This window comes from Dunckerocampus dactyliophorus, chromosome 12 (genome assembly GCF_027744805.1).
Source record: "Dunckerocampus dactyliophorus isolate RoL2022-P2 chromosome 12, RoL_Ddac_1.1, whole genome shotgun sequence".
NCBI lineage: Eukaryota > Metazoa > Chordata > Actinopteri > Syngnathiformes > Syngnathidae > Dunckerocampus > Dunckerocampus dactyliophorus.
Window position 1 is genome coordinate 4,240,235 of NC_072830.1, and position 16,152 is coordinate 4,256,386.

The following is a 16,152-nucleotide window of genomic DNA, read 5'->3' on the forward strand; positions in this document are numbered from 1 at the left end:
AGGCGCTGTACGCCAAAACAACCAGGCACGGAGACACTTTCTTCCCCCAGGCCGTCGCTCTGATTAACACTTGAACACGTCAGTGTTGACCCAAAAAAAAATCACTTGAATGTAAATCCTGTGTTTTTGGATTCATTAGGTTTACCTGTGGGAAAAATGTGGTTATTGTACGTTTTAGAACAAATTAATGCCAAAAAGAGAGAGTCAATGTTTTAATCCGTTTGCTTGAGTGTTCGACAAGATTATGAAAAACATTTCCGGTGAAACTGTGCTGAAGTGGAGTTTGGTTCCAAAAAGAACCCATTAGGTTTTAGTTTCACTTCTGTCAACATTGTCAGATAAATGCTACTTCATTTCCTTTTTTTCTCGGGGGATGATGCATTAAATAATTTCCAAATAAAGACATACAAAGGAGGCGGGTATTTATGAAGGGGACTACTTTCCTTGGCTGAGGTCTCTGAGCTCCACCATGGATGGATGATATTTAGAAGACAACCACGTGCAAAGGCAGTGTTTTGACTGAAGGCTCTGAATGAACATGTTCAAAACAGCTGAGGACCGTTGGGGCGGCTCAACCAGCTCGACGGACGCCCTGCATCGTTAGCATTTTTGTGGGTGTATAACTTCCTCAACTTGTTCTCCTTCTCACATTTCTCTCCTGCCTTGTGAGAGTGCTGCCAGTGCGCTCCCTGGTGAGATCGCCTGCAGACATGGCCTCGTACACTGCTTACAGCGGATACACCAAGCCGCCGCTGTCGTACGCCGGCTCCTACTACAACTATGACGAGAAGCAGCCCCAGTCCTACACGGAATACCAGGACTCGGTGTACGAGGAGAAAAAGATCATTGAGAAGCGGAAGAAGAAATACGCCATCTGCTGCGAGGTGGTGGCTCTCGTCATCGGCTTCATCGGACTCATCGGAGTGGCGGCCGTGACGGGCCTTCCCATGTGGAGGGTGACGGCCTTCATCGAGGAGAACATCATCGTCATGGAGACGCGCTGGGAAGGGCTGTGGATGAACTGCTACAGACAAGCCAACATCCGGATGCAGTGTAAGGTCTACGACTCTCTGCTCTTCCTGCCGCCGGACCTCCAGGCGGCCCGCGGCCTCATGTGCAGCTCGGTGGCTTTGACCGTCTTTGCCCTCGTTGTCTCAGCCGTCGGGATGAAGTGCACCAAAGTGGTGGACCACCGTGCTCGCACCAAGCACATCGTCCTGGTGGCCGGAGGCGCCCTCTTCCTCATGGCGTGCATCACCACACTGATCCCCGTGTCCTGGACAGGCCACGTCATCATCAGGGAGTTTTACAACCCCCTGCTTATCGACGCCCAGCGACGGGAGCTCGGAGAGGCCCTCTACATCGGCTGGGTGACCTCTGCCTTGCTTTTCTCTGCCGGAGTGATCTTGCTGTGCCGCCACGCCCCACGCACCCAGGAGCCCGACCAGAGGATCATATACAACCCCGGCTCGTATGCCTACCAGCCCGGTTCCACGTACCAACCGTACACTTACCAACCGTACCAGCCCGCGTACACCTCCCAGCCTGCCTACTCTGCACCCCCAACAGCCTACACACCAGTCCAGTACTAGCGACGGGGACTGCACAGAGACAATGGTTCTTTTTTTTTTTTTTGGCCAAAATTGGTGTCATTGTCATTGAAAAGGCTGAATATTTCATTGTTTTCTCAGAGACGATGTAAGGTATTGTAGCCACTGGGATTTGTTGTTTTTTTAATCATAAAAGCATCAAGTTAAGCATCGGTGCATTTGCATACCATGGTGACGGTGCTTTAACTCGATACATACTGGATCTCCGTCATCACAGACTCTGTTGAAATGCTCTTTCAGAACATTTCACATTGGGCCTTTCAGAGAACATACAGTACCTCCACATGATTTCTCTCTGACTTTGAAATGTATGTATAATGTACATAGCTGATTTTTTCCAAAGGGCCATTATAGTCAGTGGTCAATAAATTGGAACGGAAACAAGTCTGTTGATTTTGTTTGACTCGAAAGGAAACATGTTCTCGCCATTGTTTTTGGCGGCTATGTGGCTAAACAGGTTGAACCCGAACATTGCCCCAGGTCCACCCACAGATCAAAACTGCTACAGGATGTCATGAGTTAGTCAACTGCATAAGAGTGCAATACATTTCATTTTCCTACCACCTTTCGGAGCAAAGGGCTCCATAATACACCCTGGGACTGGTCACCCAGGGTTCATTGAGAGACAAACCCATTCGCATTCACGCAATCACTGCGGTGTTTCCCACAGGACAGTAATCTGGGCTGACCATATTTTTATTACTGAAAACAAGGGCAATGAGATACTCAAATGATACTGGAAGTTTACTCAAAGATGCCTTTATCATTTCAATACATTGAAACTCTGCCTCCTCTGCACGGATAGAACATTGTTACAATAATCCCTCGTTTAAGGTGGTTAATTGATTCCAAACCCAACCTTGATAAGTTAATTTCCAACAAGTAGGAGTCCTTATTTATAAACATAATATTTTCATAGCTAGAAACCCGATCTACGACTTTCTAAATATGCTTTTTAACATTATTAGAGCTCTCTAGACATGAAATAACACCCCTACAGTCACCTTTATACTCCTATTACCCAGTATAGTAGACATAATAGGAAGAAATATGACATTTAAGACATAAATAAGACTCATGCTAGTGTGCGTACTGTAAATGTGTGGCCGCAATCGTAGCCTGTAGCCTGGAATTATTGCGCCTGGTGTGAGATCCTTCAAATCTGCAATAAAAGCCTGTTGTTCCGGTGATCAAGACTTGTGCTTGTGTGTCTCACCCAACATTACAGTAACATTACTGACATCTCGTGACCAGTGTAGAGAATACTACATATCATCACAACACCTTTGAATGTGCCTTCTGAATGCCTTATATTTCAGTTTTACCTCATGTAGCCCCCATTTTTATGCATGAAAAAAATGTAAAATCTGCTCAAATATGCTTTAAAAAAAAAAAAAAAACTAATAGGCCATACTCAAACACAAAAATAGCATGATTTATTAATTACTACAGTATATTTTTGAAAAATCTTGAACCACAAAATTCAGACCTCTAGTCCGAATTCTGATTGATAATGAATTGATCAAGAGGTATGTTGCAATACCTTTCAACAAGCAGCTATCCTAGCAAAGACCTTTGTAAAACACCTGGTGTCAGGATGTAAATTGAGACCTGTGTCAGGTGGCAGTTTGCAGCGTTTCCTGTTCGCTGCACAAAGAAAACAGTGGCCTGAGGGGGATCGGTCTCCTAGCAACGGGTCACAATCCCCACCCCTCCCGTCTTGATGTCCTGTACACAGAAATGGTGAGCACCTTGCTGCTCCTCCCTCCCCGCTGGGATGCGACTACCTCCCAGCAGGACTCCACTGCTTCCTAGCACAGAGTCTCGCTAGGAGGACAGGATGGCCAACTCAGCGCTGGAGCTGCTGGGTCTTCTTGTGACCCTAATTGGGCTGATAGGTGCGGCGGCGAGCACCGGCATGCCAATGTGGAGAGTCACGGCCTTCATCGGCGAGAACATCATCGTGTTTGAGACTCGCTACGAGGGTCTGTGGATGAACTGCTTCAAGCAGGCCGACATCAGGATGCAGTGTAAGGTTTATGACTCTCTCCTGGCCTTGCCACCCGACCTCCAGGCGGCGCGGGGCCTCATGTGCTGCGCTCTGGCCTTAGGCGGCCTGGGCCTGCTCGTGAGCTTGTTGGGGCTGCAGTGCACGTCGTGCATTCGGAACAACGACCGAGCCAAGCGGCTGGTGCTCATCATCGCCGGAGCCATGATCATCATGTCATGCATCTGCGTCCTGATCCCCGTGTCCTGGACGGGTCACGTCATCATCCGGGACTTCTATAACCCCCTACTGCTCGATGCCCAGCGTAGAGAGCTGGGGGAGGCCCTCTACATCGGCTGGGTGGCCGGCGCCTTCCTCTTCGCCGGAGGATGCATGTTTACTTGCTGCAATTTACAGTCGGAGGACCGAGACCCTAGGAAGTACGTCTACTCAAGGGGCTCGGACTACATGGCGTACCCGCCGACGCCCATCCAGCCCCTGCAGCCTCAACAGCTGGTGCTGCTCCCACAAGCCCAGGCCCAGCCGGTCCTGTCCAGACATCCATCCACCAACTACAGCTACCAGTCCAGGTACCCTTCTGTGCGCAGTGGAGTGGCTTATCTTTGAACACTGACTGAGGCAACGACTGGGACATCCATCTTTAAACATACATGTTTTATTAAGTCCTATATGGGAGGTGTATTTGCAGGGGTTGTGAGTGTCCAATGATGCTAGGTTATGTCGTTTTTGAAGTTATAGCTGGCTTAGATTGTTTTCTATGACACAACGCTACAGTCAGTTATAAATTTTGTAGTTTTTGCCGTAAACCGCACTACCGCATAACATACGCCAGCCAGATACTGGATGCAGGAGTTAGATGGAAAACAAAGATAGATGTGAGTCAACACGACTACTGTTTGTTCAAGGTGCGGGCGCTTCTGTGTGTTTGCCAAGAGTGTAGTCTGCACAGCCACAATCGGGCCTGACCACGTGACGACAATTTGCAAGTGGCTTTGAATAGAGATACAAAAAGCTTTCAGTCCAACGCCTGTACGGTCCACTTCCACAGGTGGTTGACCCCACTTTCAGATATCTTAACTCTTAACTACTGATTTGTATATTTTTTTAACTGTCAGTTCATCCTTAACAAAACATAATTATCAAGTTTCTAGAATTTAAACATTAAAACTAAATTAGGGGGGGTGTCACAAGACAATACACAAGATTTTAAGTTCACTTTTAGGAAAGTACAATGAGAAAATATAAAAATATATGACAATATATTCCAATCTACTAATATAATTTCTACCACGTTACACTATTCTGCACTCCGTGTGTATGCTAGCAGCCCCGCCTCCACCCAGTGAGGCAAAGAGACTGTATGACTGACAAAAGGGCTCACTCCATTCATGCCGTTCGCCAAGGAGCTGAAACCAATGCACAGACCTCTTCCTGCCTGTTTGGAGGCGGGAGACTAGCAAAACATCCACACGTGCACCTGGCAATATATTGAGGCCGGCAAAATTATCGAGTTCATTTTCATTTCTTGTGTGATTCATTAATATATTTATTATCATCCCAGGCCTAGTGCCCACGAGACATTTTCTTTCGAACAAGAAATCTTATCACACTTTAATCTTGCGAGATGTTGTGACACCCCAATAAATTACAGTAGTCATTTTTCCTTCTCTTTTTAGTGTTTGCCATACATTCTATAGACCTGTAGACTCTGACATGAAAGGACGTATCGCTCTTCTCAAGGAGCAGCAGGTGCTGCTGTGGGCCCCTCCCCAATCTAAAAGCACTCGCACTCTTGGTTGTGACCTTTAAAAAAACAACCAAAAAAAAGCGACAGAAGAAAGTTCTGTTGCATTTTTAAACATATTTCCTTTTGTTTTGAAGGGTTTTTTTACTCACTTTTTCCAAATGCTTTATGGGTAATTATGCAAATTAGACAAATGTGATTATATTATCCCCACCGCTGCCATAAATAAATTGCAGTCCTGTGAGAAACACTGATTTTTTTTCCAATGGAAGCTCACCATTATCAACCATATTTGTTCATGTGAAATAAAGTTATGTCACCATGTTTCATAAATGCCTGGTTGGATTAGTATTTGCATACATGCAGGTATACACAATATATAAGTACAGTAATCGTTTATAGCAGTTACTTGGTTCCAGACCCGACCATGATAAGTGAATTTCCACAACGTCGGATTCCTTATTTAAAAAAAGAATATTTTTGTAGTTCAAGCATAATAAACCTGTTTATGTCCCTTTAAATACGGCTTTTAACATTATTGGAGCCCCCTAGACATGAAATAACACCCCTATAGTAACTTTTACACTCCTATTACCCAATATAGCACCCAATATGAGAAAATAAAACATATAAGACGTATAAGACAAAATAATAACATTGGGATTATTGGGAGAGTTCCTTGTTGCTGATCCTTTTTTACTTCCTGCTTCTGCACAGTACTTCCTGCGGTGCCTATTGTCTCATCAGTGTAACATTACTGACACCTAGTGACCAGTGTAGAATACTACATATACTACCTTATATTTGTATTTTACTTCATTTAGCCATTTTTATGCTTACATTTGGGCAAGAAATATGCAAAAGGCTGTATAAGCAAGGAACCTAGCAAAAACAGAAAGATTAGACTCTCATCTTTCATCAGAAAAAAAGGTTGTTTTGTTTGTTTCTACCTTTTTCCGTTCTTCATTAATTAGCAGTCAGCCAACAAGAAAAGGGAGAAAAACAGCTTTTTGTAAAAACATGCATTTCAAGTATAACTTTCACTTTTTCAATTTTTTTGCTTTTGTAACAGCTCAACTGCAATTGGCTGGCGACCAGTCCAGGGTGTACCCCGCCTCTCGCCCGAAGTCAGCTGGGATAGGCTCCAGCATACCTGCGACCCTAGAATAAGCGGCTTAGAAAGTGGGTGGATGGAAGGGTGACAGCCCAAATATCTTAACAACTATACCACAATATAAACAATACAAAAAAGTTTTTTAAACATCAAAATAACAATTTACAAATATAACACCATGAAATACAGTATTTACAATTTCACATTTGGAACTCGACTGTGTGTGCGCACGCGCGTGTGTGCATGTGCATGCATTAAAATTGACCTACAATGCGTAACCTTCTACACACTCCACTCCACCCTGCTCTTCCACTTCCTCCTTGCTGTCGAGTGTTTTTACATGCAAAAGATCCATGCCGAGCTCTTATCAAATGCACTTCTGCCACCGTATGGCCGTTTTATGTCTTAAAACTGCTTTAAAAGTGACATATTTTCCTGTGCAGTTGTGTCATCATCTCTTTTCGCCTCTTACTGTCTGTCTTTGGGATCGGGCATTCGGGTTTATAAAAACTTATAAATATTTGTCTTTGGTATTGAATGAGTTAAACATGCAGAATTTAGAACTAACCATGAAACAGTAGTGGGACAGTAGTCCATCATTTGATTGATTCATTCACTAAGAGGTGTGCTTTGATACTTTGCCATCGTTTCTGGTATTGTTTCGAAGGAGATCATACCAGTATTCAGCCAGAGGAACCATAAACACAAAATAAGCAGAAATCCTTCGAACCCTCATCCCTCTGAGCCAACCAAAGCCTACGAAGCATCTTTCCCATAACAAACCTCTCTGTACTGTCCACAAACGCATCAGTTGAGTGTCGGGAACGTCGCTGTGAGGTCTTCTTTGTCCAAGATGGACTCAAGTATCAAGATTTAGTTGCCCTGTTTTGGATCTAAACACCTGGATTCTAATCCTCTGCGCAATGGTTGAAGGTATCCCCGAGATAGCCGCAATGTGCATCGGCCTGGTGGGGCTGATCGGAGCGGCCGCCACCACCGGCATGCCCATGTGGAAGGTAACGGCGTTCATCGGGGAGAACATCATCGTCATGGAGACCCGCTGGGAGGGCTTGTGGATGAACTGCTACCGCCAGGCCAATATAAGGATGCAGTGTAAGGTGTATGACTCCCTCCTGTTCCTGCCTCCGGAGCTCCAGGCCGCCAGGGGTCTCATGTGCTGCTCGGTGGCCTTGTCCGGACTGGGTCTCATGGTAGCCATGTTGGGACTGCGGTGCACCTCGTGTTTTCGGGGTAACGAAAGAGCAAAGAATGTGATCCTGTCGGTGGCGGGTGGCATGCAGCTGCTGGCGTGCGTCTGCGTCTTCATCCCTGTGTCGTGGACAGGTCATGTGATCATCCGGGACTTCTACAACCCTTTGTTGATTGACGCCCAGAGAAGAGAACTGGGGGAGGCTCTTTACATTGGCTGGGTGACGGGAGCCGTTCTTTTCAGCTCCGCCTTGTTGTTCATCTGCAGCCGCCAGACATCGGACAAAAGGCCAATGGCTCTTTACCACCCGGCAAACTTGCTAGGCTACGAGGCCACGCCGAGGAAGCCCGTTCCGATGAGGTATCAGCCCATTTCAAATGTTTCCAGCCTCACATCCGACGCCTACCAACCCTCCCTGCAGCGCAGCTCTGCTGCTCGTCAGCTCGTCAATCCTCAATTAGCGACGAGCGACGCCGCACTTGTCACAGCACCGGTTTTCTTCAACCCAGGCCAGCCTGAAAGCGCATCGCTTTTGTATCCAGGCAGCGTGGTCCAACATTCGTCCCTGAGAAGTTCCAACCCGGTCGGAAGTCTGTACACGCCAATCAACTCCTTGTACACCAGCCACAACAGCATGCCGTACGCGCTGACGTACAATCCCTCCGTGTCCTACCTGTCCAGTCTCCAGCCCACGCCTCAAACTCCGGTTTTCATTCAATACAAAGCTTCAAGAATCGAACCAGAGTCTCACAGTGGGAGTGCTGCAGGCATGTACATTTGAGGAAAACTCCCCTTTTTGTTGCAAGACAAGCCAGTGGCAACATTATCACCAAAAAAAAAACAGAAGAAGATATTTGCATGTATTGTACTTATTGACTATTGAATGAATAATCTTATGCTGTGCGCCACCACAGCCACTAGAGGGCCACTGTCATGGAAGCATGCCGGTTGACTTGCCCTGACAATGAAGTCTAGTTGCTGTTTGAAACCATTTTAATACCAAACATTCCGCATTTTATGGGTTTCCCACCACTGTATTTATGTATCACAGGTATATAGGTAATAAAAACAGCTGTAAACACTCAAATTAGACTGTTTGCAGAAGGGAGAGGCTTGTTTACTTGCTTTTTAGTGAAGACAAACCTGTTTGTGTGGCACCAGGGTGGTATCACGTTTCCACAGACATGTCAGATGAAACCTGCACAGTGGCCAGTAGAGGTAGACGGCAAAAGCTCCAAACATAGAAATGATTCAAACACACAAACACCGTAGAAAAAATACATAAAGAAAATGCTGCAAATTCCAAAAGCACACACACACAAACCCACGAAACAACTGAAAAAGACGTTTGTAGGCTCCCTGCACTACACTAACATTACCTTTACTAACATTAAAAAAACTAACAAAAAAGAAAAAAATCAGCAGTAATTTTACCAGAATAAAAAAGTTGTAATCTAATGAGAAAAAGTTGTAATTTTACGAGACTATGGAGGTAATATTATGTGGAAAAATAATATCATCATTGCAAGTAGACAAGTTGAAATATTAAAGAAAAAAGATATATATGTATATTTTTTTCAAGTTGTAATATGATAAACAAACAAAACAAAATAAAGGAAAATTACATTGGGGTAAAAAGTTTGAATGTTACAAGAATAAAGTCGAAATATGGGAGTAAAGTCATAATTATGAAAAAAAAAATTCAAGAAGAAAGTTAAAATAGTTGGGAAAAAAAGCAAAAATGGAAAAACCTAAAAAAAAATGCAAAGAAAAAATTATAACAGAAAAAAAGAGAACACAAGAGAACAAAAGTTACAATTTTAGAAGAGTAAAATAATGTAATTTTAGCAGCACAGAGTTGAAATATTGAAGAAAACATGTTATTTTTTTAAGTCATAAAAGTATGAGAGACAAAAGAGAAAGTTGTATTTTTTGGAAAAATAGGTTGGGGAAAAAGCTATATTATGAGAATAAAGTAAAAATATGGAAATAAAGTCATAATATTATGAAAAGGAATTACTTAAGAGGAAAGTTGACATTTTAGGAAAATGAAAAAAAAAACATGAAAAATGGGGGGGAAAAGGGCAAAGAGTCAAGTTGATACTAACAGGCTTTTTTACTAAAATGACGAAGGATATGCAATTTCGTCTTGAAATACTGTACATGTAAATTCTTAGCATATTGCTTTACAAAATATCAAAGTTTCATTTTTCACTGAGTGGCCCTCGCTGGAAACAGTTTGGACGTCCCTGTTCTCATTCATAGATTTTGAATAGAGCTAAGGTGTGTGACTTGAAACCTGTCAACTTATTAAAGAAGTCAGTGTTTACCAACGGCTGGTGAGTACTCCCTTTACTCACCATTAGATGTCACCAAATAACACGGTGAAAAGACACTGATGAGGGGGAAGTCTTCCATATTCCATCAGCGGGTGTCTGACAGCAAGTGGTGCTTGTCTCCATCATTTGTTTGACTGCCTGTTGCACAAACACAAACACCTTAGCAGCAGGCTGCAGCAAGTAATGATGTGTTCTTGTGTTACCCATGTGCACTTTTACCAAAGTAAAATTGAAATGAAAAATAATGTGGTTAAATAGACACAGCCCATAATGACTGCAGGTGTACACTTAGTATTAATAAACCTCATGAAGAAGTGATTCATATATCCTAAGCGAGCCTTCAAAATGGCCACTTTTGGGAGAAATACATTAACTAATGCCTTCTTAATATTTTTAAACAGTCTACAACATGATATTGTTTCCTTCAATTTTGTTTCAAGGGGAAAAGTAAGTTATATGAACAGGAATAATCTTGTATTTGACTCCGAGACTGTGTCGAATCGGCAGTTCGAGACAGTAATCTTCAAGGCAGCGACCAGTTTGAAGATTAGATTTGCGTTTGCATCACAGACTGCAAGGCAAAGATTTTAATCATCATTCCTCGGTGTACCGAAGCAAAGACGTTGTCGAGGTCGACCACACTGACAGATTTGAAGTTAATCTTCACGACGTATCCATGTTAGCGGATCAGCTGCTCGCCCGCGCCCTGAATTGGGCGCCTGCACGGGAGGCAGCAGCCACACGCAGCCGCAGCAAAACCGGAAACGACCATAGCGTGCTCTTCAGAGTAAAAGCTACAATTTCCGGAAAACTGCTAGCTTAGTATACAGCCTGCCGTATGGTAACAATAACCACTACAGCCTAACAATAAACATTCGTTAGACAATGTATCGCCACAGCCTCATAAATGCAACCTTCTTTTCTTTCTTGTTGCGAGAGTTTGCTCGAATTCGGTTTACTTTGAAATTTACAACCGGAAGCCGTGTTTCCTGTCCGTGCTGACTTGGCAGCTGGAACATCCTGGTGGTCCCCCTCCTCCTTCAGTCGCTTCCTTCTATTCAACTCTGCACCGGGAAAAAGATGCTATAGTGACACAATGGGATACAAAAAGCTGTGTGACGCGTGAAGGATTTTAAAATAATACAATCTGGAGATTTTGCAGAGAAACAACAACACCTGGAATGTTTCCTTTTTTCCTCATCATAAGACGTGAGACAAGGATGCGGGTCGGGAGCCAGTTTGTTGTGGTCGGTGATAAAAGGACTGGCAAGATCTCAGCATGAGTTACCTGGGGCAGGAAAAGTGATATCCATGTTCTTTTGGACCCCCGAGGGAGGACCATGGCTAAGAGGAAAGGACTGTTATTGTCTCTGCTCTACTTGATAGCAGAGTTCTGGCTCAGTTGGCAGCAGGTCTTGAGGATTGGTGAGTAACTTTGTCTTTTTTTAAAGGTCCTCTGTAAATAAGATGAAAACTGGAACCTCAAAACCCATTCTTTTTATGTTGATTCGCCAATAAATAGTCTAAAGTAAGTTGAAATGTTGATAATAAAATGCTTTGTCACCATTGTATAACTCAAATCATATAATTGGGATTGGTTTAAGCACCTTTATAGTATGAAAAATATAAAAGTGGCCCCCATATCCTTTTGATTTTTCAGTTTGCAGCTGTCTGTGGAAAAAGCTTGGGCATCCCTATTCTAAAGTAACCAGGAATTGCATCAGCATCTCTAATTATTACTTCTGAATTGAATTAATAGCTAATTCTATTAACAGAACTTCTATATTACTTTTAGTTCCCATCCTGCCTGGATTATTTCTTCCAATAATAATAATCATCATCATCATTATCCTGAGAGTGTGTGTTGTGCCTCAGTGGAACAAGATCCAAAATCATGTTAATCCACTCTGGCGTTCTGCTGCCAGAGTCTCCCAAGGCTCGTCCATGTTGACAGAGCGGGTCAAAGGAGGACCGATGCATGTGAACGCATCGCAGCTGGCACGGCTCGTCTTTGGCTCGCAGCCAAGTGAAATGGATACACACACAGCTATGGAATAACCAGTGGGCCGGCCACTTTTAAATCTGGCCTCCCTCCTCCTGGCGAGAGTCATTGGAGTTTAGCGACGAACCCTTTGAAAGTTGACAAGAAAGGGTGCGGAGGCAGCGCATAATTAGTGGGAAACGCGGACACGGCTCTGTTCGTTTCTGATGCAACCTCAATAAAAGCGCACAATTAGATCCTAGTCTGCCAGTGAGTGAAACTGCTTGATGCATCACACAGATGATGTTTTAAACAAGGGCACTCCGAAGGAAAGCTGGATTAGGGTTAAACTATTTTAAACTGCTTTATCTTACCCTTAACACCCAACCCCATAACCCCAAACCCTAACCCCATAACCCTAACGTCAACCTCTAATGCTAACCCCTAAACCCATAAACCATAACCTCAACCCCAACCCTAACCTCAACCTCTAACACTAACCCCAACCTCAGCCCTAACTCTATAACCCTAACATGTTTATTGCTGACAAACAATTATTTTGCAGTCAAAATTGAATGCACTGCTGTCTTACGGTCTAAGTAGGAACAACAATGTTCTATGGGACATTGGCATTGAAATAGGAGTTCAGAACATTCAGAGAGGACACCCACCATCCCATTAACACGAAAAAATCCAGGTAAATTTCTTAAAAAAACTGAATTCAAACAAACTGATGGCTACTTGGGCACTTGGTGGACGAACTCCCTTCAACGGTCAGCAGGGCGGGGCTCAGCCTCGTCCCCCCCGCCCCGCTCCGACATCCGTTGTGAAACTTGACAGGCTAGCAGGTCGGCACGGCTCTTCCCGTGTCAATCTGTGCTCTATGTCGCTAATCTGTCTCAATCATCTGCGCGTCTCCGGGAGGCCTAATCTTTGTCATTCTCATCACATGCTAATCTCTCCCATATGGTACCAGGCTCGCTCCAATTAACAGCCCTCTGTCTTGGCAAGTGTCTGCGTCAGATTGGGACGGGCTTTCGCTCTTCTCACTGGGGTTGGTAATAATGGTTAAATCCCTCTTGTCCCCCCACCAAAGCCCTTAAACAACCAAACACTAATCGTCTTTATGCAGAAACTCCCCAAATATGGCAGTGAGCGAATGGGATGCTGATCTCAATTTTCCTTGCCAAAATTGCAATATCTATATACAGTATATCTATGTCTATATCTGATAACGTGTTGGTGTCATAACGTCTTGTTCATCTTCCTGCACCAACCAAAACACAATCCTTAATTTATTCAGTGGAAAGGTTGGGGGGCCACCAGTCAAACAAAGAGAGCTCAGTGCTCCACATCAAACGAGGATCGTAGGCTGCTTCGGACCGCCTCATTCATTCTCGGGGCTGGCTCGTGCCCAAGTTGGAAAGGTCCTGGTGTGCTTGGTTCGAGAGAGAGGAGAAAGTAAAACACTACATGATTGTCCTTTTCCTTCCTAAAAGACTCCCTTTCATGGGAGAAATGCACGTCGTAAAAGCGACGGACGCCAATCGGAACCAAACAATGAGTTCAGCCATGTTTCCACTGAGTGGTACAGTTCAGTTCAGTTTGCTTTGTTCTTGTTTGGTACAGTAAATATGGTCTTCTTCTCTCTTTTTCCTCTGCAACACGGTAAGCAGTCAGCGAAGATTTTGTCTGATGATTGTCTGTCGACCAATCAAAGGGCGACGCTTTGTCGCCCTTTGAGTGTTTCCAAGAAGTGGAACGGCACTGATCAGCCAAGCCAACCGATCCAGATCAATTCCAAGGACTACCAGGATAGCTGTGTCCACCGCGTATATAGCGTGACATCATAGTGCGACACAATGTAACGTAATGTAATTTCAAGATAAAAGAGCGTTAGAGTCTCCAAAAACAAGAACTCCAAATGGCTTTCAATCATCTGCCCGTTAGAAGAACAGAAGTGACAGTTCTCAGGCGACCAATCAGAGGCCTGCAATGCGTGAAGCTACCCCCTATGGGGGTTTCCGAAACGCGGTACAATACGATCAGTGTCGGTATCTTCGGTCCTGTATGTAACCTGCCTGGTTCGGCCAATCCTGCGTTCTGCCCTGGGCTCAAACCAGGGTCCACAGAATGACAGTACTCGATGTCCAGCACGACTCTCAAGGTGTCAGGGAGTGAGGTTTACCAACGTACCTTCGCACATCTGTTACACGCATACCCGTCAATGAATTCAAACGAAGAAGATAACTCGCTACAGTACTGAACGCTGACATTATCCAAATACAAGAACCCAGAAAGTGTTGAAGTCTTTTTAGTCATAATCCACAATATTTACAAAAATAACAAACCAGTAGAATGAAAGTGCATGTTGACCATAGTGATTCTAGCTACTCTTTCTGTAAGGGCTGTCAAAAAAGTGGTACAGCTTTACAACAAAAACACACACACACCCTCAAAAAGTAGTATACCTTACCAGCTTCTAGTACTGGAGCTTCGAGATGCTCTTCATCTTCATCTGAGCTCTGAAGGGAAGGGAACAGAAGCAACGTAGCTGGAGGCTAATCGCTGCTTGTCTCCCTGCAGCATGATCACACTTCCTTGTTTTCCTGACCTCCCAGCATGCATTGCCCCACAGCATTGTCTGCCCTATTAACAATCGGATCACTTTCACTCGAAATAACAGTAAAAAATAGCAAATTGTTGTGTGAATCATTTTGCAACATGACAACGTCAACTCCTCTGGATGGCATTATTCTGCTCAATACAACACTGGTATGGAAACAGGAGTTGAGAACACCCCAGAAGAGATTCTATTAACTATTATCTATCTATTTTCGTAAGCCCCAGTTTTGATACGATTCCTTTTTTCGTCAAAAATTTTCACTTCAACTTTTTCCTTAGTTTTTGTACAATATTGCACGTAACAAACTAGTCCGATTGCCCTGCGCTGTATCGTTGCACAGAATCGAGTGCCCAAACAAAGCACCCTACGCATTGCTGACACACAGTCCGTGCATTTTTTATTGAGTGTGACTGCTAAATAACCCGCCATGGGGCCAAAGATAGTTGCGCATGGCAGCAATTTGTTAAAGAAGGTGAGAAACACAATTGAATTCCGTTTCGCCAGGATGTACTAGAAGTCCACATCAACAATAAGTTCCATCCATTCCTCATTGATAATTATTTCACATAATTTTCTGCATGTTAATTGTAATTGTTCTCTATAGCATTTATTTTTTGGGTGTCTGGAATAGATTAATTGGATTTCCGTGATTTCCTTTGGGAAAAATTGCCTCGTTTTTGCAAGTTTTGGCTTTTGGAACAAATTAATGATGAAAAACGAGGTAGCACTGTGTTGATTAACTGCAGAAAAGAAGCAAACTGTAATTGTTTTGCTAGTTTTAATACGTTCATTCATTATTAAATGACACCAGGCCAAAATATTTCCATTTTGGCTGTGAACACAAATCATTAATTGTGTAGGTTTCCATATAAAAAGTAAAAGTAAACGTAACTGTAACTCGATAAAGCAATTTTAGTAGAAATTGCGTGTGACTGCTGAAATGCTGAAGCTGAACTGAAATGTAGCATATCCTAGAAATGTGTTGAAATTGATTCCCCGACTGAGGATCGTACCAGCAACCATCCGGTGCGAAGACGATCAGTCTACAACCCGAACCATGCCACAGTGCGCTGAATGTTATATGTAATGTAAAAGGAATTTCCACCAATAGGGGGCGATATTGAAATTGTCCAATCATTTTCAATGGGGGAAAAATGTCGCAGGAAATATTAATCATGGAAATGTATGAATCTGGATCGAACCAACAAGAGTCAGGTTGGGAAACAACCGCTTTACCTCCTGAGCCATGTCACCCTGCAGAATAAGCAGACTATTACAGTAATGGAACATGTCAAATGAATTTATAATAAATTCAAAAAATAAATTGCCCATTCATTTTCAATGGGAAAAAAATCATAGAAAATATTGAATAATGGAAATCTATCTAGAAACGTATTGATAGATAGCCTACATGTCCTGAATGAGCTGAAAATGCTGCAGCGGTTAAGAAATGGGAGCAGAATTAAAAAACAAAAGAAAGGAAATGGCGGAACTTCAAATGTTGGAATGTAAAGATGGAG

General features: G+C 43.5%; 4 protein-coding genes across 5 annotated transcripts in view; all 4 read left to right on the forward strand.

Moving 5' to 3' along the window:
* The first annotated feature begins 536 nt into the window (after positions 1–536).
* LOC129191636 (claudin-8-like) lies at positions 537–1,994 on the forward strand. Its single transcript, XM_054795174.1, has one exon. The coding sequence runs from the start codon at positions 711–713 to the stop codon at positions 1,590–1,592; it is 882 nt and encodes a 293-aa protein (XP_054651149.1). The 5' UTR covers positions 537–710; the 3' UTR covers positions 1,593–1,994.
* A 1,437-nt stretch (positions 1,995–3,431) lies between these two features.
* On the forward strand, positions 3,432–5,996 carry LOC129191153 (claudin-8-like). The gene has a single exon (XM_054794229.1). The coding sequence runs from the start codon at positions 3,451–3,453 to the stop codon at positions 4,222–4,224; it is 774 nt and encodes a 257-aa protein (XP_054650204.1). The 5' UTR covers positions 3,432–3,450; the 3' UTR covers positions 4,225–5,996.
* A 1,256-nt stretch (positions 5,997–7,252) lies between these two features.
* On the forward strand, positions 7,253–10,717 carry LOC129191110 (claudin-8-like). Its single transcript, XM_054794129.1, has one exon. The coding sequence runs from the start codon at positions 7,400–7,402 to the stop codon at positions 8,465–8,467; it is 1,068 nt and encodes a 355-aa protein (XP_054650104.1). The 5' UTR covers positions 7,253–7,399; the 3' UTR covers positions 8,468–10,717.
* A 314-nt stretch (positions 10,718–11,031) lies between these two features.
* LOC129191108 (glutamate receptor ionotropic, kainate 1) overlaps positions 11,032–16,152 on the forward strand; it is a 29,928-nt gene continuing 24,807 nt past the window's right edge. For both annotated transcript variants that reach the window (XM_054794127.1, XM_054794128.1), the window contains exon 1: positions 11,032–11,450. In XM_054794127.1, the coding sequence (XP_054650102.1) occupies positions 11,366–11,450 (85 nt within the window). In that variant the 5' untranslated portion in view covers positions 11,032–11,365. The remainder of the gene's footprint in view (positions 11,451–16,152) is intronic.